Source organism: Aspergillus aculeatus, assembly GCF_001890905.1.
Source record: "Aspergillus aculeatus ATCC 16872 unplaced genomic scaffold ASPACscaffold_3, whole genome shotgun sequence".
Taxonomy (NCBI): domain Eukaryota; kingdom Fungi; phylum Ascomycota; class Eurotiomycetes; order Eurotiales; family Aspergillaceae; genus Aspergillus; species Aspergillus aculeatus.
The window spans coordinates 1-26616 of record NW_017962978.1 but is presented as its reverse complement, the minus strand read 5'-3'; the positions used below and the strand labels follow the sequence as shown (position 1 = coordinate 26616).

The following is a 26616-nucleotide window of genomic DNA, read 5'->3' as shown; positions in this document are numbered from 1 at the left end:
ACTGTTACACTGCGAAACACAATTCAGATAGCTTGACCCAGTATAGTTCTAGCTACCATATCTCGTGTTAATCAAAAAGACTCATCGAGGACTATGAGAAGGGCGCAGAATTTAACCCCTTCCTGTGCTGACTCAGCCTCTGAGAGCTACACTCCCATTTAGCAAATCTTCAAGATCTCGTTGGTTACCTTCTTGTAAAGGTCGCCGATGGCTATCTTTGGCGACCACTCCGCCTCGACCTCAAACCTCCTATTAGCCACCGTACCGTAGAATTTGAATGCAAGCGGCTCATCGTTGACCAGAGCATGAGTGTGGACACCAACCACAATCTTCTCTATGTGGAAGACGGAGGAAATCTTTTTCTGAATCTCGTTCACAAAGTCCTGGAGCTTCTGCATGCCATTCTGCCAGTCCTTTTTGAGGGCCTCTAGCCCCGCGTCCATCTGCTTGATGGCATTGTGGACCTCCTCATGAACCTTGAGTCGATAATCGTACTCTCGCTGGAGCTTTGCGAGCTCAGCGTCTTCCTGGATGCGGGTGATCGTCCCATCTGCGGCGCGAATCTCTGCTTCCAGGTTGGGTCCTTTCTTGTCGAGGATGGCTTGTGCATCCCGAATCGCCTGCTGATACTTGCTGTTCTCACTCTGCATCGCATGAAGATTGTCGATCGCTGCTTGAATCTTTCTATCCTCGGTGTCCACAAACGCCCTCACGAATCCGTCGAATCCTCCACCATTGATAAGGTTATCGATACCCTTCGCAGCGCTCTCTGCTGCTTCTGCTGCTTTCTCTATCCCGGTAACGAGGCCCTGAAATGCATCAGAGTTGATTGTGGCATCGAATCCCTTGGCTGTTTCATGGTAAACGGCGGTGGCTGCCTTGACGAGTTCGTGGCGTGCCTTCTCTGCCTCCAGTGCCCCGGACTATTGTAATCAAGAATTAGCTTCCTTTCCTGTATCGCCTGCCCGGCCTTTTCTCGTTTGCATGCAAACTTACCCAGTAAGCAATAGTGAGCCTACTGACGTTAGCTCTTGATCTCTTCAAAGGCAGTATGAAAGGGTTGCATACCAGCTCGCGTTACATTTTTCCCAATACACCGCTTCAACCCGGGCCCAAGAGGCCTTCTCGGCCGCCATCTTCTCATACCAGGCGCCCTTGGCCAGTTCTGCCCGCTTGAGAAAGTCTAGTCCATACCTGTTTGCTTGCTCCTTCTTCAGTCTCTCGAGCTCCTTGCGATTCCGAGCCTCCTCCTCCTTGGCTGCTTCTAGTTTGTCGTTGTACTCCTTTCTCTTCCGTTGAATGAGTGCCTCTTTGTCCAGTTCCGCCCGCTTGACCTTCTGCTTCAGCTCTGCTTCGACTTCAGACTTGTTCTTCTTGGCTGTAGCCAGATTCTGTCTCAAGCGTGCAATCTCCTTCTCTGCCTCTTTTCGCTTCTTTTCCTCCTTCTCGATCTCCACTTGACGCTGGCTACGGTCTGCCTCGAGCCTTATCCGTGCATCCTCCAGCTCCTTCGCTAGTTGATCCATCTCAGCCTGCTTCTCACCGATCTTAGCCCCGATGAGGTTTTGCACGGACTCAATACCGTCCGTGCCCAGTTTCTCGATCGTTTTGATCATATTCTTGATACTCTCGCAGATCATTTCGAACAGATCGCCCTGGATCTCGGCTTGGAAGTAGAGGCCCTGGTTGGCCAGATCACGAACACTGCTAAAGTCCGTCGTGGTGGCCTGCAGACTGATGGTAAACGCTTTGGTAAACTGTACGGCAATGTAGGCGTTGAACGAAGGGGTCTCCGTGCCCAGCTGGATGTCCACGAGGGTGACCAGCCCGATGCCGAAGCAGGTGACCATGCCATCTACCTTGACAACCTGCTGCTCTTTGGTCATGCGCACCACCATGCTTGCCCGGGGCTCACCACTAGCCGACGAGACCACGAGCGGGCCCAAGCTGAAGTTGTCGATCGCGCCCTTGAAGTCCAGCCCCGCAGCACCGATGCTCAGCTCGAACTCGGCCTTCTTGCCGAATGCCGTCAATTTCCCGCCTCCGGAGATGCCTCGCGGGTACTCCTTCTTGCCGATGGTAGCCCCCGTGGAGACGTACAGCTTGGCATCTGTGAATACGAACGTTTCCTCAGCCCCCGTGATCGTCTCTAATTCTGGGATATTGGCCACCTTGCCGGCGACCTGCACGATTTTGATGAGGTCGACTTCGGAGATGTTGACGGTGATGAGCTGGTCGTCGGGAAAGTGACTGATCACCATGGCTGCCCCGGCCTCGAAGTCTCCGACTTCGAGCTGCCCTCCGAGGCCCATTTTCCTGGTTTCGCATATTAGTATCCCCGAGGAAAGATGTCCGTGGAGAAGATATGGGTTGACAACTCACGATGGACCAACTTCCAGGAATTTGGCATATTCGATCAATATCTCGACCCGAAAGTCTGCGATTGTGACTTCCTTGCTGATGTTAAAGGGGTTCACCCACGGCTGCTTAGTTGCACTGTATGGATTGTCAGCATTGTGCATATATCCTCAGTAAAACCAACTTACACATAAGCGGAGGCACTCAGGGCTCCTGCTCGGACCATTCCTTCGAGGACCAATGGATCCTGACCCGATTCCATCAAAATAGTCAAAACGCCCTCAAGGGACAAGCTGGGATCCGTGCTGATCTCAATTCCGACGCTGATATCGCCCAGCTTTACGGTTGGGGAAAAGTGGATCTGACGACAAACATGCGTCAATATAGTGTGACAACCTAAGGGGGGAACGACCTACATCCATAGACGAAGGCAAGCAAACTTTGAGCTCCAATTTCTGCTGAATGGTAGCGCATAGAACTAACCCATCCACCTTCTCCTTAGCAAGGTGGTTAAGCTCCTCGAGGGGTGGTATAGTCGCGCATAGTGAGATTCCTACACTCAGGTTAGAGCCTCCGTGTCACTAGGGAAGTGGCTAGAAAGTGAATGCGATCGCTGACCTACCTTTGCGGACGGGATACTTCAGGGTGTTCAGCTCTTTTACTGACTTGATCTCGCCAGATGCGGCAATCACGGCGACATTCCGCAACCTGAGGTTTGCGATGGGGGTGTCTTTAAACGTGTCACAAAGCTCTTCCAGGCAGAGGTCCGTATCAGCCAGACCATAAATCATCCACTCGCGTTCAGAAGCCTGCTTCGACTTCTTATTTGTCTCTTTACGCTCGGTGAGGAAGGCGACTGTCACAGTCACTCCACTGAAGGTGACCTTGCCTCTGATGGAGAACTTGCTGGCCCGATTGAGGAGAATCTCCTTGTCTTTGCCGGTATCTTTCTTGACAAGGCTCTTTCCCACTGAGCTGTCTTCTTGGGATGATTTCGCAATGGCTGATTCGCTACTACCGGCGTCAGTGCCAATCAAGGAGCTCTTTTTGCCGTGCACATTTAGCTTTTTGTCGGTTTTGGGCTTTGCTCCGATGAAGATGTCAATCCGGGCCTCCTTGATAGTGATATCAGCGTCCTTCACTTTGTAATCCTCCACCCCACCCTCGATGGTCAAGCCGGTGCTGTCATATTTGATCAAACCGTGCACGCTTTTGACGTCGTTGAAGCTCACTTTGCCGGAAAGCTCAAAGGACCATTCTGTATCCTCCTCCTCTTCTTCCTTCTTGGAAACACTCTTGTCGTCAGCCTTGGCTGATGCCTTGGCTGATGCCTTGGTTTCAGTCACTGCAACAGATTTCTCTTTCTTGCCCTCGTCATTTACGCTCTGTTTATCCGCAATCTTCTCGTTTGCAGACTCTTTCGTTTCACTCGGTACAGTCTCGCCGTCTTCGAGCGTCTTCCTTTCTTTATTCTCACCTCCCTCCTTCTCATCCTTCTTCTCATCCTTCTTCTCATCCTTCTTCTCATCCTTCTTCTCATCCTTCTTCTGATCTGCTTTCTTCTTCTTCAGCCTCCGACCAATATTGAGGTGCAACTCCTCGAAGGTTAAATCGTGGTCCTTGATGCCCTCAGTCTTGGGTTCGACTCCATGGATATGGGCGTAGATCTTCAAGATTGACTCGAGCTTCAAGTTGCCCACCTTGGCGTCAAAATGATAATCTTCTGCGTGGGGATTAGTAGAGCTCTGCTGCGGTCAACAATCATCGATAGACTCACTTCTGGACAACTGGCCTTTGATCTCCAAGGTAGCATTCTTCGGCTTCTCCTTGTCTGCATCGCCCTTCTTGTCGCCGTCCTTCTTCTTGTCTTCGGCCTTTGATTCCTTTTCCTTGGCCTGGCCTTCAGCCCCGGCGGACGGCTTGGGCTTTGTGATCAAAGCCACGTTGGTGTGCTCTTTCATGTCCTTCTCAGCCGTTTCTGTGTTAGCCTTTTTCTTTTTCTTGTCCTCCTCCTTCTCCTCCTTCTCGAGGCTACCCTGAGGAAATTCGAGAGAGCCAGACACAGTCAGCGTGCAGGTCTTCTTGAACTCTCCTGGTTTGAAGAAGGCGCGCAATTCCGCTTTCTTAATCTGTTTTCGGGTGATCACTTTAGCATGAGAATTCATGTTCTTTGAATCGACGGGATTCTTACACTGAGGTTTGCGACACCGCAGAAGTTATTCCACTTGCCGACATCAATGACCACTGCAAACCACGTAAGTTTGGTCCTCGAGCCTGCCTGGGTCAGGTGGACTTACGTTCATACTTGCTTCCACCACCCTGCTCGTCTTTGTCGTCCTTGCTTTTCGCGGCCTTCTCGTCCTTCTTGCCTGGTTGATCAGTGTCTGGTTTGTCTGCTTTTTCCTTACCTCCGACAGCTCTATCATCTTTCTTCTCTTCTTTTTCTTTCACTGTCTGGTTAGCCTTCTTGTCTGTATCCTTACCGTTCTTCTTGTTGTCTTTCTTGTCGTCTTTTTTGTCGTCTTTACCGTCTTTCTTTTCTTTCTCCTTCTGCTTCCAGTCACCTCCCCGGATCCAGTATCTTGCCTCCAGAGTTCCCTTCGACTTGGGCAATTTGGTGATGTTGAGTTTGCCGAATAAGCCGAATCCCAGTTTCCATTCTTTGTCTTTCTTGTCTTTCTTGGCCTTGTCCTTGGGCGATTTGTCCTGTGTGCAACATTAGCAAATTCCGGAGCGCTGCAAGCAAATACGCGTCTTGCGTACCTTCTCTTCCACCACTTTGGGCTCGGTTTCCTTCGACCTGGGAACCTCCTCGGGATCTTTAGGGCTGGAGTCATCTTCAAGTACATTCACCATGGCGGCTACTTCCGAAGATGCAGACTCGGCGCCTTCTTCAGGCTGGGCATCCTGCCCTTTTCCCTTTTCATTCTTGTCTTTGTCGTCTTCCTTCTGCTGGGGCTGCTCGCCCTCATCGCCCTCATCGCCCTTCTCACCCTTCTTTCCCTTGCCACCCTCCTTCTTATCCTCCTTTTTCTTCTCCTCCTTCCTCGCCGACAACTCGATGCCCACCGTCTTGAACTCCAGGAAGTCCCACTTCGGCAACGTCATATCCGCATAGGCCTGCAGGACCAAACCCTCGATCTTGGGCTTCTTGCCCCAGTCCCGCTCCTTGGCAATCAATGCGCTGACCCGCAACTTGGAAGGCAGGGTTGTTCCCTTGTCGGAGCCAAAGACATTCTTGAGCCCGTCCGAGACGAACTGCAAGCCATCCTTAAACTCCAGGTCACCCTCAAGTCGCAGTCCGACCGGGAAAAGGCTGTCTTTCTCCTTGTTGCTGTAGGTAAACTCCAGGTTCTTGAGCGGGAGCTTTTGGATCGTCGACTGCTCGATTTCGGGGAAGAGGATGCCGAGCGGGGAATCCATATCCTTGAGCTTGACCTTTTCTTGGATCGGCTCATCCTTCTTGTCGCCCTTGTCTTTTGCCTGTCCATCCTTCTTGTCCTTGGGCTGGGAGTCTTCCGCCCTCTCTTCTTTGGGCTTTGATTCAGGATACTTCGATCCGACCGGAGGCTTCTTGTCCGGCTGGGCCTCCTTCTTCGCCTCGTTTTCGTCGCTGTCCTTCTCACCTTCTTTCGCCTTCTTCTCGTCATCCTTCTTCTTGCTATCTTCGCTTCGGAAAGAGTATAGCTTCGCCTTCAGCCCCTTAATCCCGAAGAAATCCTTGATATCACCGCTAAGAACGTAAGAATCGACCGCAGCCGCGCCGACCTCCCCCTTGGCGGCAGTCATCTCTTTCTTGACATCAGGCAGCGCGACCGGCTTCGCCGTCTCGGGGAACGCGATTTCAGCATCATTCTCCGCCGGTAGCAGCAGCATGGGCTGTGCGGCTGTTTTGCCGATGGAGGCCACCAGAAGCGAACCCCCGCCTCGCTGCACCCCGGAGACCGGGACCGGCATGACCTTGACGTCGCTGTACAGATCCTGGTCCTTGTGTTCGGGCGCCGGATCGCTTGAGACCGACTCTCCGACCACGAGGGCGACGTTCTGGACGACTGCGCCGCCGATGATCAGCTCGCTGGCGGGCGAAGCCGGGATCTCCGGGGGCGCCGCTGACAGCGATCGGGACATCGTAGTCCAGCCCGATAGAGGGAGGAATCGCGGGGCTGGGGTTGCTGGAGGCGATACATCGGGGGTGGTTACGAGGTTGCTGCGCTTTTCGTTGCGGAATGTGGCGGGGGAGAAGACATCGAGGGAGTCCAGGGAGGAGAAGGCCCCGCTCGCGATGAGGTCTTCGCCGAAGCTGGACAAAGAAAGGAGTTCTGTATCTCGCGCCATTCTGTCTACTTTTCGATTAAGATGATGAATGTCAACTGTTGTCTGAGTACCAACAGGAAGCCGTACATCCAGACATCAAGGATGCAATCTCACTGCCGGGATAATCGGCACATCATATACCCCGCCGCACGCAAAGCCCCCACAGGCAGCAACAGCAAGTTCGATTCCCTGATTTTTCCTTTTCAGCTGAAGGTCCCGAAAATCGGGATCTGCCCCAGCTCGGCGCAGCTCGGCTGCTGATCTCGTTCGTGATGAGGGGCCTGTGGGGAGATCCGATCGACGATCGACATCAACCTTGCCCAGTCTGGGCTTCATCCGATGTTGAGGGCTCCACCTGGAGTGGGGTTGATAATGGCAAGCGTCGCGTTCTCAGCCCAGCCACCCTCGTCTTTAGTTTTGCTCATATCGCTGGACAATGGCAGTTCCTTGGTAAACCCGCCAATAAGGCCCGCGGGTGACAGGTGTTGACGTAGTGCTCATATATTTACTTCTTTAGGGCTTTGACAGGACACACACGGTGGTGCTGTGGACCCGATGCCGGGAACGGGGTTGTTTCCCGCCTGTCTGTCCACGGTTTCCTTGATTTGGGGTTTGGGTGGCTCCAGTTCTCTTATCCGCTTACATCTTTTCTTTTTCTGTCTTGTCCTACGCTTTTTCTTTCCTTTTTTTCATAATATTATCACCATTGCTTCTTCTTGATTGATTCTGTTTACCTTTCCTTGCTTGCCCGCGTAATGGTAAGCCTAGACAAAAGACGTGTAGTGATATCTGTACATAGTATATACCCCGCAATGCCAGTTTACTGCCAGCACGATCGGCCTGACCCACGCTCTAGGACCGATTCACAATAGAGAGTAATAATTCATAACACCATGTCGCGCGGCCCGGGAGGACTTTCGATCTGCGAGTCGTCGAAGTCAAATAAAACACTTGGTCCTCTTTCAGCCACCGGAGGAGTCCTCAACCAAGGTGCCATGCAACAAAACCGACAACGCAACCCCAAAATTATGTAACAGTTGCACCTGGATATACATGCACCTTACCATTGAATCACGACCGTACACCTCCTGCAAACCAAGTACAGACCTTCTAAGCAGGAATAGGATTGAAATATGCGAACCGATTCTCGGGATCATACTCCCGCTTCAAGGCGCGCAGCCTCTCCAACCGCCACCCCTCATACCCATACATCGACTCCAGCGACTCCGTCCCAAAGGCATAGTTGACGTACGTCGTCGGCCGCCGGGTTGGCTGGCCTTCATTCCACAAGTCGCGGATGCGACCAGCCCACTCGATCGCGGTTTCATCCAACGAATCATCAGGGGCGTGAGTGACAGCGGCCTACCTGCAGAGCAGCGGACATTAGCCACCTGGCATACTCTGCCCATAGAGCACAGCTCACACACTTTTGGCACTGTCAGGGGGTGGGAAGAACCATACATGAGCAGATAGTCGTCGCGGAAGGGATACGCCGACGAGGCGGGGTCGACGGCCAATACGCCCCTGCAGGGAGTAGCCCTCCATGAGCACGACGGAGGCATTGAACGCGGGAATGGAGCGCAGCATCTCGCTGAAAACATCATAGATCGCCCGCTGTGCGGTCAAGTTGTACACCTGCAGACCCGCGGTCGAGACCATGTGCGCGAGGCCGTGCTGACAGACCGAATCGTTCACGCCTGTCTTCTGGGCGGTCGCGATCTCGGTATATGGGACGTTGCCGTCTTCGATGCGGAGCGGGTGCAGCGCGTCGAAGGGGGCCAGGTACGGTTGCGCCGCGGCTTCGGGGCCGGAGTAGGCGAAGGACCAGAGGATGATTGGCTTGTACGGGGTTAGTATAGTTCAGATTGAACGGCGATGAGGATTGTGGGAAGGGCGGGTGCTACCTCCGTCTCGCTGAACGTGGGATCCAGCTGATACATTGTGTATTGCCACGCGATGTCCACCGGCTGCGTGCCGTTTTCCTGCAGCCGATTTGATTCTCCAAAAAACGGCTCGAGCTGCGTCTGCGAAAATACATAATTCCGGTAGTACCAGGTCTCCTCCTGGCGGGGGAAGATGCGCAGTTCGAAGCTGGTGACCACGCCGAAGTTGTGCCCGGCACCTTTCATTCCCCAGAAGAGGTCCGGGTGCGAGGTTTCCGACACGGTAATCGCTGTCCCGTCCGCAAGAACCACGTTCAGGCTGAGGTAGTTGTCGCTGACCATCCCGTGCCGTCCCTGCAGACGGCCGTGACCTCCGCCCAGACCGAGACCTACCATCCCGACGCAGCCGCAGCTTCCGGTGGCTTGGGAGATTTGTCAGCCGCTCAGTTTGTCCGATGCAAGGTAGGGTAGGGGGGTGACTAACTTGTTACATATGTCCTGTTCCCACAGCACGTCTATTACCTCCTGGGCGAACGTCCCGCCCTGAAAGCGAGCGGATTCGCCATCCGGATTGATGTCGATTCCCGTCAGCAGCTGCATGTCAATCTCCAGGCCGCGGAATTGGCCCGGGGTGGTTGTCATGCTGTGAGCGCGGTTGACCGTGAAGAAAGGCAAGTCGTTCGCATTGGCATATCGAACCTGATATTCGCGTTAGCCGTGCGTTTGTTGTTTGCACGCTTCCTGAGCAATCTGAGAACGCGAGGAAAGGTGTCAAGACGTACAACAGTGGCGACATCCTCCTCGCACCCTACCCGTACGACCACCTTGATCTGCGAGGGTTCGTATGCCTGGTACCGTGACGTTGCGTTTGGCCACAGCGGGCTGTCAGGCCCAAACACGCTGGACGTGGAACAGAGCAGCGGACTGAGTGCGGCCTGCACTTGCGCTGTGTCCAGGTTGGAGCGACTTGGTAAACGGGGTTGGTTTGTCTCCACGGAAGACCAGGCCAATGCGAAAGGGCTTAGAGCTGCTAGGCAGCACGCCGCCTGACAGAGTAGTCGAGCCATTGTTCTGTATTTTAGTTATGCACGAAGCGTCTGGGTCGATGCGCATGAGGATGGGCTTGCTTAAATGCGTTTTGATCACTCGTTCCACAAGGACTGATCTCGCTCGGTGTAAACTGGTGCCGGTCGGCATGACTCAAGGCAACGCAGACCTTTAAGCGAGTGTGGTGTTGGAGACACCAAAGCCTGGCGAGGAATGCCCCCGCTAACTCACCTGGTTATGTGGTCACCTGATCTGCATGAGCAAAGAAGCAAAAACCGACTATTGAGAATTCGTGCAGAACTCCTATATCAATGTATGCATGTGAGTGAGATAATGGATCTGAGTGGTTGGTTGATAAGCTGTCGTGGCATTATCATTCCTGTTCACGGCGCGCTGAATGGGTGGATTGACGGGCAAAAGCAGGCGAAGGATGCGGGGGGATTTGTCGCTGCAGAAAGTCTATACCAATCAGGGTACAGTAACGTGCCCGAAAGAATCATCTTTCATGGATGTGGACCCTGATGCGATACTAGTGATGCTCATCTTCCTCCCCCTCCTCCTCCTCCTTCTTCTCGTCATTCTGCTTTCCACAATCTGGGTAGTGACAGAACCAGTCAGATAACCCAACACGTCATTGGTTCGGCGAACTGGGTAGTCTTGGCATGCATAGAGATGCAATGGCTCATGTACGCGCTGTTCAGTTCAGGGTCTCGAGCACGGATATGCGTACAGCTTTCAGTCAAGCATCCACTTACCCAGTGTAGACAGGAATCGGGTTGTGTTCATAATTGCTCTTCATCGCCAATCACTTCTAATTGTGATGTGCCACGTGACCTGCGACATGCCGGTGGATACGCGTTCATCTCGTTGTCACCTGATGTTGGGCGTGAAGTCGCTTACCAAGAAGAAGAGCTGAGGATGAGTGGGTATAAGGCTCTACCAAGCTCACCCAGGTTTGGAGATGGTTAGGTGTCCATACTGTGGTTCTGTGCACGAGTACTGTACAATCCGCCAGGCCATGAACCAGTAGTCACGGGACTCTCGACTCCCTCCCCCTACGCTGGACACTCCCACCAATCGACGAGGGCTTGTTTATTTCTCGTCAAATCATGGTAGATAGGATAGGTCTCCATACTTCAATCCTCACTTTGGAACAAAGCGCTGGGGAGACAAAGCATTCTGAGCAGTATATCGCGCATGCTGGAATGGCAGCACATTCCTCAAATTATAGTCAGACCGCTAGGTAGGTTGTGGAAGCTCAATGCTTTAGCCTTTTTGTTTGAAGACAAGAGCGTCCAGTTTCGCTGCTGGGGTGCAGTACCGCACGGATGGTAACGCTAGCCGGGAAGCCGACTTGAACCGGACCGATCATGCGGAGGATTGCGGGTGACGCCTGTCTTTTGTTGTCAAGGTAAAACGTCCTATAAACTCTTCGCCAGGTTCCAAGACCTTGTCACTCATTCGAGACAGCATCTTGACAATATCCCCCTGCTGCCGACGAACTGCCTCACGATATAGGCGCCTGATGATCCGTGGATCAGCCACAATGTCCGCACCCGTGTCGACGAGCAAGCGGAACTCGGCGAACTTCCCAAGCACCAACGCTCTCTCCAGGTGGGAAGCTTCCATCGCCATCGTGAGCCCGTGTTTGATGAGTAGCTCAATAAAGCGGTAACTTTGCTCGCGCTCAAGAGCGCACCCCAATGGACCCAGGGTAAGGGTCGGAGTGCCCGGTCGAGGAGGTCCTGGCCTGGGAGATAGCGAAGTATTCGGACTTGCCCCGTGTTCTAGCAGGAGCTGCACCATCTCCGGAGACCCGCAGGCGGTCGCGGCTGTCAAGGCCGTGGAGTCATTTAAGGGCTTCTGATAGTCGATCTCGGCGCCTCGTGCAAGGAGATCCCGCACGCGATCAACATCATCTTCCCGAGCTGCGTACCACAGCAGTTGGTGCATTTCCCTTTGGCGGACCCGATGCATGGACGGGTATTTGCGCTGGAGAGCGCCGTCCAGGAAATCGCCGATCTCGTCGAAGCGCCGATGCGCCGCAAGGCCCATTGCGCGCGCCCCCGAGGCATTAACGGCCAGCAGATTGGCCCCGCGCTCGACCAGTATGCGAACGGTCTCGAGGTGACCATGATAGGCGGCGAGGTGGAGCGGGCTGTGGCCTCCCGGGTCTTTGGTGTTGATGTCAGCGCCGTGCTCTAAGAGCTTTGCCACAACGCTGGTCCGGCCGTTGCCAGCCGCAAAGAGGATGGGATGCAGTTTGAACGTCTGCCGGACCTCTGGTGTCATCTGCCGGTGATATGGCGCATCGGGATCCGGGCTGCTGCACGACCAGTATGGTGTTTTCCAGCTCACATTCACCCCGGAGTCCAGAAGTCGTTGCACCACCTCGTCCGCGCCGTGCGCGGCTGCACTATTGATAGCACCTTGGCGGCCCCGCGTTCTGACGTATCTGGCGAGTAGGTAGCCATTGAGGAAGTGATAGAGGGGATCACTTTCCACGAGCAGAACCACTTCTCTAGCAGTCAGCAGGTCGGCAATCATAAAAAGCACGTCATTTGGCAAGCGGAGTAGGGACATTTTTTGAGAATATGAGAAATTGTCTGAACCGGTGCAAAGGCGTCTTCAGTATGTGGTGTCGATGATAAAGTAAGAAATGAGAAATGATGCTTTCGAATACACGGCATGGGTAGATTGGCCGCGGGCCGAAGCGATAGTATGACTGACACATCCAAATAGCATAAACAGTCTAAACATGGCAAACAGAGTGAAGAATCGCAGACGAAGCAAACATAGCAAACAAGCCACCACCTCCACAGTCGACCATTACCACCACATTCAATCCGCCTGCATTCCTCCCCTTCCCTCCACCATTTCACCCAGCCATCAACTTAAGCACTAGTCTACCATCGGATGGCACCACCCCGTCGCCCCAGACCCAATATCTCTCTTTGGAGACGTTTCCGGTGGTGGCTGCGCCACCTGGAGTCTCCACTGGAGTTACGCGCTAGTTTCCGGCGGCTAAAGCAACACAACAAACACCCCCTGCTGACGCTCCTACGCATGTTCATTCCCTATCCATCCTGGTACTTCAACGTTCCCGGTCCATTCTCTCTCGGAGCCCTCATCGAAGATGACCAGAACGGGACTGGGATAATTCAGCATCTCTTTGAGGATCTGCATAACCTCAGAGCCATCCCCATCTGGCGCATGCGTGACACGCCACTGCGTTCAATCTACCGGCTTTACGCTCTTTTTCTCGCTGACAAGTACACTCTGATGGGCTACGAGACGGAATACTTCTTCTATCGATCAGGCTGGAAGCTCCAACACATCCCAGATCCGAAGGATGCTGACCCGCTGCGTTACGCCGTAATCGCGTGTATCGTCGAGGAACTACACCAAGCGATCAACTGGCGGCTTAGTCTGGGCCTACGGAGGAGTGGTGAACACGTGTACCGTGAAACGGACGAGCATTCGTGGCCCCCATACGTCGCGGAAGAGTTGCCGGAGTGGACGAGGAAGGTAGCTCCGATTGACAAGGATCTACTCAGACGGTCTGTGCCCCCAGAAAAGCTGGATACGGATGGAAACTTAGTGCTCGAGGAGAATGGCTTGAGTCCCATTTTGCCCGGCGTAATATCGTCACCAACACGGGCTGGCTCTACACAATCTAGCCCAAGCACGCTTCCAGATCCTGCCTCACGGGTCTCCCCGATGTCTCCACACCGCTCCGCGTAGTCCTGCCCGATATCATGTGAAGATATCCTCTTTCTATTTCCGCTGGTACTCGCGCGAGACCCGTTGCATGGTCTCGTCGCTCGGGAGGACATCGAATCCGTTCATGTTCATCCTCCGGACCGACTCTTGGTCAAGCGGGGCTTTGTTGCGTAGCTTCAGCGGGCTTGAGAAGCGCTAATGCGTCCTCCATGTCGTATTCCGCCTTTCTGCCCCGGTCGGCGGCATGGATTCTCCTCAGCTTTCGCTCCAGTACCCACTCAAGGGGGGCGGCCAGAATCTCGATGTTTTCCCCGCTGAAAAGCACGATATTCTGTTTCTCGGCTTCTTCGACGAGAGTCTGCCAGGCCTTCTTGGTGACGAAATTGACCATGTCCTCGTTGATCCATTAGTTGGGAAGCCCTTCTGGCGCGCAACGGACCGGATGGCCTTTTGCAGGGGCACTTGGATGTGCTGGTCCCCAGCGAATTCCGGGTCAATGAGATAATCAATATCCCCCGTGCTCTCACGACTCCGGAGATATGTCACCGCAAGGAACCCGCCGGCTGCGATCAGTCGGATTGGGGCGAACGCAACAATGAACTCGTCGGAGCCCATCTCTCTGTCCAGCGCTGTGAGTCCTTGAGATTCGAGGGAATCATTAGCGGCGTCCATTTTGCAAAGCCGTTACAAATAGTAAACACTATCTTACCCTCGAGAAAATCGCTCTCTGTCAGAAACGCTTTCAGCTCTGCCATAGTTGCACGCCTTCTTGGCCCGGTGTCGGCATCTGCGACGGATGACTAAAAGTGAGAAGAAACAAGACAGAAAACGAGCAGAGGAACGCAAAGTCTTGTCGAGCTGAGGGTATGTTTTGTGCTGGACCCGAGCGCCAGTTCCCTGTAATCATTCCACAGTGGTGTACTGGTTCAAGTTCTAGTTGGTAGATCAGAGCGCCTCGGAATGGCGTGTTGGCGCCTGACATACAGGTTCAAGGAGCGATCATGATTAGATTTGAATCTATGTACATTCACCTGGGCTGTGGTCAGACCCCAGCCTCGGATTCTTGATATTGGTCTGTTATTCACCCGTCATTGGGCCAGGCCTCTGCAACTCTAGATGTGTTGATCTATTCTTCATACATGATAAAACACGTCCTGTCAGCCCCGAGCACCAAATCCGCTTTGAGGCCACGGGGTGAGCCCCACTTGGTGGTATCTCCATCCATGGTTCATATCCCAGAGCAGTCATTCGCCTGCATAAATCATCGTGATTTTCGGATGAAACCATTATCCTCTGTGGAGCGGGTGGAGCAACGCGGCAATTCCCGGGCGGATATGAATGGGGACGGCGGAGCATGTTTATCGCCTTATCACTCAGGAAGCAATTATCCACTCTATCGTACGTTAATGCAGCACAACTGCTCCGTTTATTGAACAGGAAAGACCTTTGTATCCTCCCTTAAGCTTTGCAAGAGAGCAGTCGCTCCTCATAGACTTCGCGTTCGATGGGATGATACCATCATCATCATCATCTCTTCGACAAGTTCAACGACTCCTGAAGCCGACCGATGCCTGCGCCTTCAACCTCAACCCTAAAACTTATATATCCTCCGGACCGCCACCCACGGCCTACAGTCTATCTCCTCATCCTGCCCCAGCCTCCACACCCGATCCAAAGCGCGCTGATCTCCAGGACCTCGGCACGGGACTGCTGTGGGGCTGTGGGGTCACAGAAGCATGGGCGCGCCCGGTCCATGTCCCTGCGTCGGGATGGCTGGCGTGTGCGCGCGGGCCGAACATGTTGGCGAGGAATTAGCGGGGGATATGCTGCTAGCGGTTGTCTCAGGGGAACAACGTCGTTGGATTGTCAGGCGCTCGGGGGTGTTGAAGGGTGGCGGGATCGCGCAGTCCGGTGGGAGTTACTATGTCTAGGGTCTGCTGGTCGTAGTTCGGTTCGAGATGTACTAGACTGCAGCAGGCTTTCGTTAGACCCCTCTATGCGCTTGTTTGTCCACATCATCAACGCTATTATACATGCACTTATGCGGGGACTCAGAGGATGATAATGCCTGCCACAGCGTGCAATCCTTATATACCAGCCTGTGGTTTTACATAACAGTCGAGCAGGTCCGCAGGGTCCGTATCTGGCTCAAGGGTAGTGCAGTAAATACAATAGGTCTGGCTACATCTATCTCTATACACCAACCATCTCCCCCCTGTCTAGAACATATCAAACGTACATAATTACAGCAGCTTCTTACTTGGCGATCTCCACACCATTCGTCGCACCTAAGCGTCTAAAGTCAGCATCCGTGATCCACCAAGAAAGAGAACCGAACTTACCAAGAGCCTTCTTAATGTCACCGTAGATGGCGAATTGGCCGGCAGTGAGACCACCGATCATGAACAGACGGGTGGGAAGACCAGCGAAGGAACCACGAATGCCGAGCTCGCCCGCGATCTTGACGAGACGCGAGACGGTGCTCTCCCCGGGGAGACCCTTGGTCTTGTTGATCTTGGACAGCATCGTATCAGCGGGCTGGGAGATGATGGCCGCCGCGAAACCGGCGATGAGACCGGATCCCAAGTTGACACCGGTCTGGGCGCCGTTGGACAGCTTGGACTTGTCCAGACGAGCGAAAACAGCCTCGGAAACCTTCTCAAAGGCCACGAACTTCGTCACGGTGTAGGGCACCCTATATCGTGTCAGTGACTGCTGTTACTCTCGAAGTCTCGCAATGGCCCAACGTACTGCTTCAGGAGAATAGGACCGAAACCACGGTAGAAAGCGCCCACGCCCTCGTTCTTGAGGATCTTGCCGAACCCGCTGAACAGGCCAGTGGCGAAGCCAGCCTCGGAGACGAGACGGATACGCGTAGCCTCGAGAGGGCAGAGAGCGATCGAGGCGAAGAACTCGGCGCAGGCGGCAGAGACCGAGTAGACCGCGATACGGTTCTGACGGGCCTTGTCCAGACCGATGACGTTGATGGATTGCTGCTTGAAAAACTCGTAGCCCCCGAACTTGAAGGCGCCCTGCATGAAGTACCCGGCAAAGGTTGGGCCGAAACCGGTCAAGAGAGCCCCCGCGCCCTCATTCTGGATCACCTGCCGGAAACCACCAATCATACCACGGTTGTAGGTTGCGGGGTCGAGCTGGATCCGGGTCTTGACACTGTAGGAGTAGGTGTGTTAGTAAGGTAGGAATATTCGATACTGGAGATGGACAACATACACATCGACCGGAGTGAAGGCACCGTGAGTCACCGAGCAGCAGACGGCACCGGCAAAGGCGAACCGCGCGTAAAGGCCAAGGCCCTCAGCCTTGTTCTGGGCAACGGGAGACACAGCCATTGCGGTGCTGATGAAGGCGCGCAACAGGAAGGATGAGGGGGATGGGAAAGGGAATAGGTGGTCCTGCACGGATCTGGGAAAAGTGAGAAAAGGGTTGAGAGTAAGCAGAGCAGGTTTCAGTGTTGTTGACAGTTTGCTACTGCGGTCAGCATCAGACTAGCGGCCGGCACGTGTCTTGGGGGGTCGGACCGGCGTTTCCTTCGGCGTATCTCCGCCCTTTTCGGCGTTTTTCACTATACATCCTGTAATTTATGACAGCAGGCAGTGGAGAGATCTTATCGAGCCGGTGGCGCCTCTTCCCGTCATGGGTGTTACTAGCGGGTTCCGTGACCGCGAAAACACGCCAGGGTTGATACTATAAATAGCACAGACCCTCAAAGATGTTATTTCTAACCTGTATTTATGTATATATCTACCCTAGATCTTGTATAGTGCGATCTTGATATCTTATGAATCACCCTATTCAACGGTAGTAAATTTGATGGTGTGTTGAAAAAGTGATATAGAAATATAAATATATTCAAACCCTAGTAGAGGTTTTCACCCTAATCAGATTGCGTTATCAAAACTGAGCAGGGCAAAAATGGTAGATTAAATGCACAGTAGTCCCTTACTAGTGCATACATAGTGGCTTGATAGCCTTGGTTGCGAGAGGTTGCAGTTCGTTGCAAAATGATTACTACTAATTCCCGCTGGTAGATTACTAATTAATATTAGTCAGTAAGTTTTAAATAATAATATAAAGTTTTAATCTAATCTTAGAATTATATTAAAGTAAATAACTGTTATATTTTTCTTCTTAAAAAGTTGAGATATTTTTTAGAGCTTGTTTTTTAATAATCTAATACTATAAGCAGTTTATTTCTCTACTTTTATTCTTTATTCTTTAAACTAAAATAAAACTGTAAGTTCATATTTACTTTATTTTATAGATATTAATAGTAAAAATGTTCAGACTGTATAATTCTTTTTCTACTAATATTTTTTTATTCTTATCTTTTTCTTTATATTTTTTTATATAGTTTTTTCGACTTATTTCTTCTTTCTTATTTTATCTTTTTTCTTTTTCTTTTTATTTTTTTATCTTTTTATTTTTTTATTTTTTATTTTTTTTATCTATCTCTTCTCATCTATCTCTTTTCTTTTATTTATTTTTATTAATCTTTTCTCCACAATTTTTTTTTATAATTATCTATCTACAACTTCTTCTACTTCTTTTATCTATCTTATTTATCTTATCTATTATATTTAATATATCTTCGAATTTTTATAATCAGACTATCGATCTAAATATATTATAGTATAGCAGATAGTTAGATATTTCTATTATAAACAGTTATTAATATTTAATAAAATAATAATAATTTTATAAATAATTTAATTAATTAGAATTCTGATAAGCCGAAATTTTTTTATAGATAAATCAAACTAATCTATTCTTATTATATAAATACTGAAACTCTTTAAATCTTAAGTACAGAAGTAAATACAGAATAAATAGAAATATTTAAAGTAAAAATTAAAGTTTTATTTAAAGTAAAGAAAATTCTTATAAAAAAAGAGTTAATAAAGCAGCTGTATATTCTGAATAAAAAAAATAGATAAAATAACTTTAATCTAATATAATTAAATCTTTCTGAATTAAATTATAGAATAAATATTTTAAATATATAAGCTGGATTAAAAGAAGTCTGGATTTAACTGCTATTTAAAAATAAATAATTAAAAATAAAATATAAGATCTAACTAAATATATTAAAAGAAACCTGCAGAAATATAATTAGAAAATAAAAAACTATCTAATAATATTTATACTGTAGATAAAATTAGTAAATCTAAATTAGAATAATAAAATATTTTATTAGTATAGATTTACTAAAAATTAAATAAATAATATAATATAGATATTTAAGAATATTATCAGTAGTTTATATATATTTATATAAATTTAAAAGAAAAGTAGAGATATAGTAATTTTTAAAATAAAATTAGATAATAAGTTTTTAATCTAATTATAAAAGGCTTTTACAGGCGGATGTATATATTAATAGACAGCAGATAAGAAAAAGAAAAAGAAAAAAAAGTATTAAATTAAAAAAAAATTATATTAAAAAAAATAACAGTTAGTCTAAGTCTTAATCTAATACTGAAAAAATCAGTAACGATAAAACAGATATTAATAAATCAGTAAAAGAAGAAAAATTAGTCTAATTAGATTTAGATTTAGCTGAAGATAAAAGCCAGTTTTAAATAAATAAATTAATTAGTAAATAAAAAAGAATAATTCTCAAATAAAAAAATACTATTTATAATATTAAAAATCCTTTCTGACAGTTTATATTAATTATAGTAATCTTATAAATAGTAAAACTAAAAATAATTAAAAAGAGTAAGACTATAATTTTAAATAAAATAACTGAAGTAATAGAAGCTTCTAAGAAGATATTAATATTAGTACTAACAACCCCTTTAAAATATTAAAAAAAGAATATTCTAAATATTAAAATAATTATTTTTTATAATTTTTTTAATATAAAATTCTACAGTCAGATAGAAAACTTCGAGTAGGATTATAAAATTGGCGGTAATAATAGTAAACTAATTATACTAATTTTAAAATAATTTAAAAAGATTTTAAAGAACAGAACCGGTGGCTAGATACTATTAAATTTTAATTTAAAAATTATACTGAAATATATAAAAATCTTAGAATTAAAGATAAAAATAAGCTATATATATTGGGAATAGTAAGAAATATATTAATAAAATTTTAACAACCAGTTACTATTAATTAATTTATATAAATTTAAAACCAGAAATTAACTACCGGAGCAGTTCTGGCTAATAATATTAGTTTAAATAAAATATAAAAATTAGTTATATTTATTTTTTATATAAATTAGTATTAATTCTTTAGTAAAAGATTTTTATAACTAATATAATATAAATAATCAATAGCTTTAAAAAAGATATAAAACAGTTATTAATTAGAATAAAAATAATTATCTAAAAGTAAGGCCTATTTTTATAGTCGTGTTTTTATATCTAATTAAATAATAAGATAAAAAATATAAACTATTATATTATATCTTAATATTCAGATATATTATAGTAATAAATAATATTAAATCAGAGTAATAGTATTTATTTAAAAACAATTATTAAAAGACTATAACTGTTTTTTAAAATATTTAAAGAATACTAATACTGTTATTATTATTAGTTATTATATTTTAAAAAGTTGTTATAATCTACAGACAGTTAAAACCTAGTATATAAAAAAACAAATTTTTTAATATTAAGATAAAGATAATACCAACAGACTTTTTCTAATCTTTTAAAAATATATTTAAACTGATTATATTTAATAAAATATATTATCTTTACAATAATTTCTTTAGACAGACTTTAATATATATATAGCTTAAAGTCAGATTTAATCTATTATTATCTATAATATTATTTTTTAACAGTATTAGAAATTTTTCTAATTATATTAAACTAAAGATCGGAACTGATATCTCTTTATTAATTAAAAGAATCAAAAAATCTGAATTTACTTTTATTAAATATAATATTTATAGAAATATTAAACTTACTTATTACAGATATTTGTTTATTAAAAATAAAGATTACCCGGGAAGATATAGATAGAATATAGAAAAACTGTATATCTTAATTATAGCATTTTTATAACTAAGATTTATTTATATTTAAAAAAGTCTAAAAAAGATTTATTTAATAAATATACTGCGAATACTTAAATAAGACATCTGGATATTTAAAATAAAATAGTTTTTAAATACTAAAATTTATTTTATTAATAATTCTAATATAAAAGTCTTCTATATATAGTCTTATAGCATTATCAGTATTAAATATAATATTAAAATTAAAATTAGTAATAAAAAATAATAATTCTAATTTGAAAATTAGAATTTCTAATATTAGAATTATTAAAAGTTAGAAGATTACTGCAGCTGCTATAAAAACAGATAATTATCAGAAATAAAAAAATATTAATTTTTATTTATTTTTTTAAAAAAAAAAAGTTATTTTTATACTATTCTAAAAAAAGCTGAATTTAATATTAAAACTCTATATTCTAAGCTTACTCCATCTAAATATAGTAATATTATAAGAAGATTTTATTAAAAAATCGGAGTATATATAAAGTTCTTATTATAAACTATTTTATAAACTTATTAAGACTGAATCTGTAAACTATATATTATAATATTTATTTTTTTTTCTATTAATTTTAAAAGCTATTTTTAAATAAGTAATCGGCCGCTTAGTATATATTAGATAAATCTATACTATATATATTTATAAATATCAGATTTCTAATATTTTTAATATATATATTACTAATTATAATATACAGAAAGTAATACTAGATTTAATAATTATTATATATATTAATCTAACGCCTGTTTTAAAAAATAATGGATTTTTAATTAAAGATTAGATTATTTATAATAAAAATATAATATTTTTACAGCCGGAAGAAATAATATAGAAGAATAATATTATTAATACAGATAAAATAATAAAGTAGGTTTTATAAGATTTAGACAGTAGTTTCTAATTTTAAATTAAAAGTTAAATCAGATCTGATTCTGCAATTTACAGTTATATATATTTATTTAAACAGAATAGTTTATTAATTATTTAATATATTTTTAATAATATATAGAAAAAACTTTTACAGATGTCTTCTATAATAAATATTAAGAAATATATAAAAAAAATCATATTACTTAACTAATAGAAATTATATAGTTTTTAAACTAGTAAGAATTATATATTTATCAATCTTCTAATAATCTTATTAAAAATTCTGCTATATATTATTAATTTTTCTTAATTTTTTTTTAGTAAGCTTGGTAAAGTCCTATAATATAATTTTATAAATAGATTTATATTTAGATCGGCCTGGTAAAGTAAAAGACTACCAGAAATTAATATAAAAAATATAAAATATTAAAAACTTCTAATCTAATTAATATTAATTCTAATAGAAGTAGATTTATAAGTTAGTTAAATAATATTATCTTCTATTAATATAGATAAACTAATTAGTAATAGTAATAATAAATTTATATTATAAATAAAAAGAAATACTATCTGATTTCTGATTTCTAAATATTATAATAAACTAAAAATTAAAAAGAATCAGAAGTAAAGAGCAGAAATACAGCCAGTTAACTGTATAATAAAAAAAAGAATAATCCTTTTATTTAATATTGTTACGGGACGGATGGATTGTGCTAATCGAAACGTGCCTCAGAACAAGAAGAAATAGCTGAGGAGCTATTTCATCTGTTCGTACGAAATTCTTTTATATGTGCGCTAAGCTAGTGCTAGTTTGGTATATAGCGTGCGAGGCCTCAGGTGCCAACTGGTGCCTGAAGCCGAGCTCTATATCAGGGCCTTGGTCCCATAACAAATATTATATATAATCTATATAATTACAGTCTTTTTTTAATTAACCACTTTTAATCAAGCCGTCTTAGAAATTAAATCAGTTATTGCTAATATATTTACTGAAAGCTCGAAGCTATAATCTAATTTAAAATCTAATTTAATATATACTATCTTTTTTTAGATTAAAATATTTATCTAATCAGAAAAGATTATTAATTATATTTTTATTTTTTAAATAGCTACTACTAATATTATTACTACTTTTTATTAGCTAATAAATACTGTTGGATATAATTAAGAATAATTCGGAAGCTTAATAATTACAGTATTATATAAATAAATTAGATATAATAAAAATAAAAATATTTTAATAAAATAAATTAAAATAGATTTTATTTAATATAAAAATATTTAACAAATTACAGCAGTATACTTAACAATAATTTATATTCTATTTTAATAATTAAAAAATTATCTGGCTAGTAGAGCAGATCTTTTTAGAAATAAATCAGAATAATTATTATTTTAAGACTGCTATATCTTATATTTATAATTTTTATAAGTAGTAGAAGAACCGGACTCTTAAATTTATTTTAAAAAGATTCGATAACTGAATAATAATACTTTTTATAAAGAAAAGAAATCGAATTAGAAACTGTATAGATTATATTACTATTTTTTTAAACAGCCGAAGTACAGTTTAATTTTATTTAGATTTTTAAAGTTTTTTTTAAATATAATCAGTAATCTTAATTAACAATTATACAGTACTAGATTAAAAATAGTTGAAATATAAGAATTCTTTATAAAGATTTTTATAAAAAATACTAATATCTTAGATATTACTTTTTAAATAATAATAGTTTTTTATTTTTATAATATATATAAATAAAGCTAAGAAAGGCCCAGTAGACTAATCTTAAGTTTAAATAAATACAGTCGAAGCTATATTATTCGAATATTTAATATATTTTATATATTAAACTGATTTAAATATCTAATAATAAATAATTTTCTATTACAGACAGTATTATTACTACAGATTCGAAATATACAGATTAAATTTAATATAAATAATATTATAAAAGAAAATCTATTATTAATATATTTAAAAAAAAACTCTTAGATAATTCAAATAATAAGAAGTATATAAATATAATAGAAAGTAAGAGCGAGAATAAAAATAAAAATAAAAATAAAAATAAAAATAATAATAATAATAAGAATAAATAAACTTTATTTAATAGAATTATACTGTAATTAGAATATTATATAAAGAATCAGTTGTTTCTTTTTTCTATATTATTATAACTTCTTTATAATATAACTTATTATTCTGTAGTTATTAATATATAGAATTTAAATTTTAATAAGAATATAATAAAATAATTATAAACTAATTCTTTCAGCTGAAATTTAAATAATACAAATTTTAAAATATTACTAAATAGTAGCGGTACTAGAATTTCTGCGGAAGAAGTTATAATAAAAATATATATTTAAATTAGCTATATTTCTAATTTTTAATATTAATCAGATTATTTATTATTTATTAATATTTGATATTATTAAAACGCGTGTAAATCTTTATATTAAATAATATATAAATTAGTTATTAGTATAAAATATAGAATTATCTTTAAAATATTTTTTAAATATATAATTTACGGCTTCTAATACGGTTGTTTTAGATATATTATTATAGTTATATAGAGTTCTATATAGAATTATATTTATATAAAGTTTTTATAACTTTCTATTTTAATCATCAGTAATTATAACTTTTATTTATTATTATATCTCGTTCTTAAAAGTCTGGATTCTATAAAATTAAATAAAATCCTCTTTCTATTCTATTAAATAAAAATCTGTTTTATCTATATCCAAGCTTGTTAAGAGTATTTACTAATCCTAATATTAAATAATAAAATTTTTAAAGATTAAATCTCTTTTAATATCTTTCTCTTTAATAATACTAAAAATAATCCGAAATTTTCTACTAATATTTTAGAATCTAATATTTAATATCCGGCGCATCTTCATTAATTCCTTTTCTTTTTTTAATATTTTCTTCTAAATCTAAATAAGATTAGAATCTTTTATAAAAGCCTTTTACAGATTATTTCTATAGTACTCGGTCTCTGGGCCTTTACTACAGAAATCTTATAAAATAACTATACAACTTTATAAAAGATTTTTTATACTGTAGATATTTTTAAAAAGATCTAGAATATCTTTAAAATACTTAATATATTTAAAAATCACATCAAAAAATTTCTACCACTGTTATTAATAACAGAATATAAAGTTTAAATTAATACAAAAATACAGATATTAATTTTATTAATATATAAAAAAAATTTAGTTAAAGAAACAGCTATTCAGTATACATTCAGCCTAACAGAATTCTGTTATTCTATTCTATTTTTAAAACTAGAAAAAAAAATATATTTTAAATTAGCAGAATATTCTAATAATCTTATTAAGTTTTAATATTTTTATATATAAGATTTATTATTGCTTACTACTTCTGATTAGTATATTATTTTATTAATTAAAGAATTATTTCTACTAAATAATATTATTAAATTTATTCTATAGAAATAGAGATATAATCTTCAGACTTAATATAGCAGAATAGTATTTATAGAATATAATTTATATTTATTATCTTTTATAAAAAATCAAATTATTTTATTTTTCTAATTAGTAATTAAAAACTATCAGCTAATTAAATTATAGAATCAAACTATATATTAATTTACTTTACCAGAATCTAAACTTTTAAGTAGATTTTTCTTAATTAAAAAAATCACTATTTAAGATTCTAATAATATTTATTTTATATTATATTAATCTACAGATTTCTTATATATCTTCTAATCAGCTAAATAATACTGTTATTTATTTTACTATTAATATTAGATTTTATAAAGTCTGATTATATACTTAGATATATCTATTTTAAATAGAACTTAAGCTTTAATTTTTTAATTATAAATATTTTATATAGTTCTTATATCAGCCGCATATCCAGTTTATCTTTTTACTACTGTTTATTAATAATTTTAATATATATTAGAATATATATAAAATATTTAAAAATTTTTATCTTATTTTATCTGTATTTTTATACTAAAAATACTATTAATCAGCTAACTTTTTTATTCTTACTCTAGATTTTTATAAAACAAACTTCTATAATATTATAGTCTTTTTTAAATCTGATTTTAAATCTACTATAAAAAGTTTTTACAGCTGTTTTAATAATAGTTTTATTATTATTATTCTTTTTATTATAATATTAACTAAAGATATATCTTAATAAGCTAAAAACAGTAGTATTTTTAATTATAGTACTAATTTAAAATACCGAATATATTATTATTTTTAATATAAAAAATATTTTTTTAATTATAATATAATTTTTTATAGTTGCTATTATCTTTAGATACAGACTTTTTTAAAAACAGAGTATTTACTATATAATATTTAAAAAATAAAAATAATATTTTATAATAAAAAATATACAGTCCTACCAATCATCAGTTAAGACTTTTATACTAATTTTAGATCTTATTCTAGATCGACTACCTAATATTCTATATTCAGATTAAAAAAATATTAGATTATATTTATAAAAGTTTATTTAATATATTTTTATATCTACTAATATTAATCAATATTTTATTATATTATAGAAAATAGTTTAATTTATAGACTGACCACGGCGACCGAGTCTAAAGTACTTAAAAATATAAATAATATTAGAATTTAATCAGATACTGATTTTTTTATCTATTATTCTTTAATACTATACTGATTTATTTTAGTTTTATACTAAGTATCTTTAATATTGTAAAGGAAAAAGATCAGTTAGATATAGAATAGTAGCAGTCTATTGATTTCAAGACTAATCCTTGCTATTCTAAAGGTCTAGCAAGATCCTAGAAGTTAAATATTAAAGAAGATCTGAATTATTAATATTATAACTGTTGGCAGAGAATGTATAAATAGATTATTAACAATCTGCTATAATTATAAAAATTATTTATAATAATTAGATTTTTTTTATATACAGCTGTTTTTAATAGTATAATAGCGGTATAGTACTGCTGCTTCGGCGCAGAAGCTAACTGTTTTTAGAAGTACGGTAGTAAATAATAGAAAATTACAGATTAATTCTATTTAAAATATATATTATAAATAATATTATTCTGTTTTAAAAATACTATAGTTTTTTAATAATAATATTAATAATATAAATATATTTTTCTATATCTTTCTCAACATCCTCAATATTATCAGTATTGTTTATTTTATATTAAAAAGCCTGCATTTTTCTGCTGTTTCTGCATTTGTTTATTTATTTTAATATATATATATAGTATTTATATTTTATATTTTTTAATATTATTAAAATATTAATAAGTAGCTGTAGTATCTGTACTGTAATATTATATCTCCTACGGTAAATTATTATTTTTAATTAAAATTCTATTTTTAATATT

At 40.7% G+C, this 26616-nt stretch overlaps 6 protein-coding genes across 6 annotated transcripts; 1 reads left to right on the top strand and 5 right to left on the bottom strand.

Moving 5' to 3' along the window:
* Positions 1-71: 71 nt before the first annotated feature.
* On the bottom strand, positions 72-6792 carry ASPACDRAFT_1885684 (uncharacterized protein; the record flags this gene model as incomplete). The annotated part of the gene is made up of 12 exons (XM_020198403.1): positions 5122-6792; positions 4656-5064; positions 4550-4602; positions 4136-4487; positions 2981-4081; positions 2775-2911; positions 2547-2719; positions 2383-2496; positions 1069-2316; positions 997-1015; positions 189-923; positions 72-146 (listed from the first exon to the last, which is right to left on the bottom strand). The coding sequence occupies exons 1-12, from the start codon at positions 6691-6693 to the stop codon at positions 72-74; spliced, it is 5988 nt and encodes a 1995-aa protein (XP_020058925.1). The 5' UTR covers positions 6694-6792.
* A 990-nt stretch (positions 6793-7782) lies between these two features.
* Positions 7783-9622, bottom strand: ASPACDRAFT_39892 (FAD-binding oxidoreductase; the record flags this gene model as incomplete). Its single annotated transcript, XM_020200671.1, has 5 exons — positions 7783-8034; positions 8134-8511; positions 8577-8977; positions 9047-9254; positions 9338-9622. 5 exons carry the CDS (start codon positions 9620-9622, stop codon positions 7783-7785), a joined length of 1524 nt encoding a protein of 507 aa, XP_020058924.1.
* A 1348-nt stretch (positions 9623-10970) lies between these two features.
* On the bottom strand, positions 10971-12185 carry ASPACDRAFT_39891 (uncharacterized protein; the record flags this gene model as incomplete). The annotated part of the gene is made up of 1 exon (XM_020200670.1): positions 10971-12185. One exon carries the CDS (start codon positions 12183-12185, stop codon positions 10971-10973), a length of 1215 nt encoding a protein of 404 aa, XP_020058923.1.
* A 333-nt stretch (positions 12186-12518) lies between these two features.
* ASPACDRAFT_39890 (uncharacterized protein) lies at positions 12519-13366 on the top strand (the record flags this gene model as incomplete). Its single annotated transcript, XM_020200669.1, has 2 exons — positions 12519-13241; positions 13283-13366. 2 exons carry the CDS (start codon positions 12519-12521, stop codon positions 13364-13366), a joined length of 807 nt encoding a protein of 268 aa, XP_020058922.1.
* Positions 13367-13476: 110 nt separating this feature from the next.
* On the bottom strand, positions 13477-13997 carry ASPACDRAFT_39889 (uncharacterized protein; the record flags this gene model as incomplete). The annotated part of the gene is made up of 2 exons (XM_020200668.1): positions 13477-13719; positions 13788-13997. 2 exons carry the CDS (start codon positions 13995-13997, stop codon positions 13477-13479), a joined length of 453 nt encoding a protein of 150 aa, XP_020058921.1.
* Positions 13998-15255: 1258 nt separating this feature from the next.
* Positions 15256-16742, bottom strand: ASPACDRAFT_75734 (putative mitochondrial phosphate carrier protein (Ptp)). Its single transcript, XM_020204530.1, has 4 exons — positions 16557-16742; positions 16077-16496; positions 15668-16020; positions 15256-15613 (listed from the first exon to the last, which is right to left on the bottom strand). Exons 1-4 carry the CDS (start codon positions 16673-16675, stop codon positions 15582-15584), a joined length of 924 nt encoding a protein of 307 aa, XP_020058920.1. The 5' UTR covers positions 16676-16742; the 3' UTR covers positions 15256-15581.
* Positions 16743-26616: the final 9874 nt, after the last annotated feature.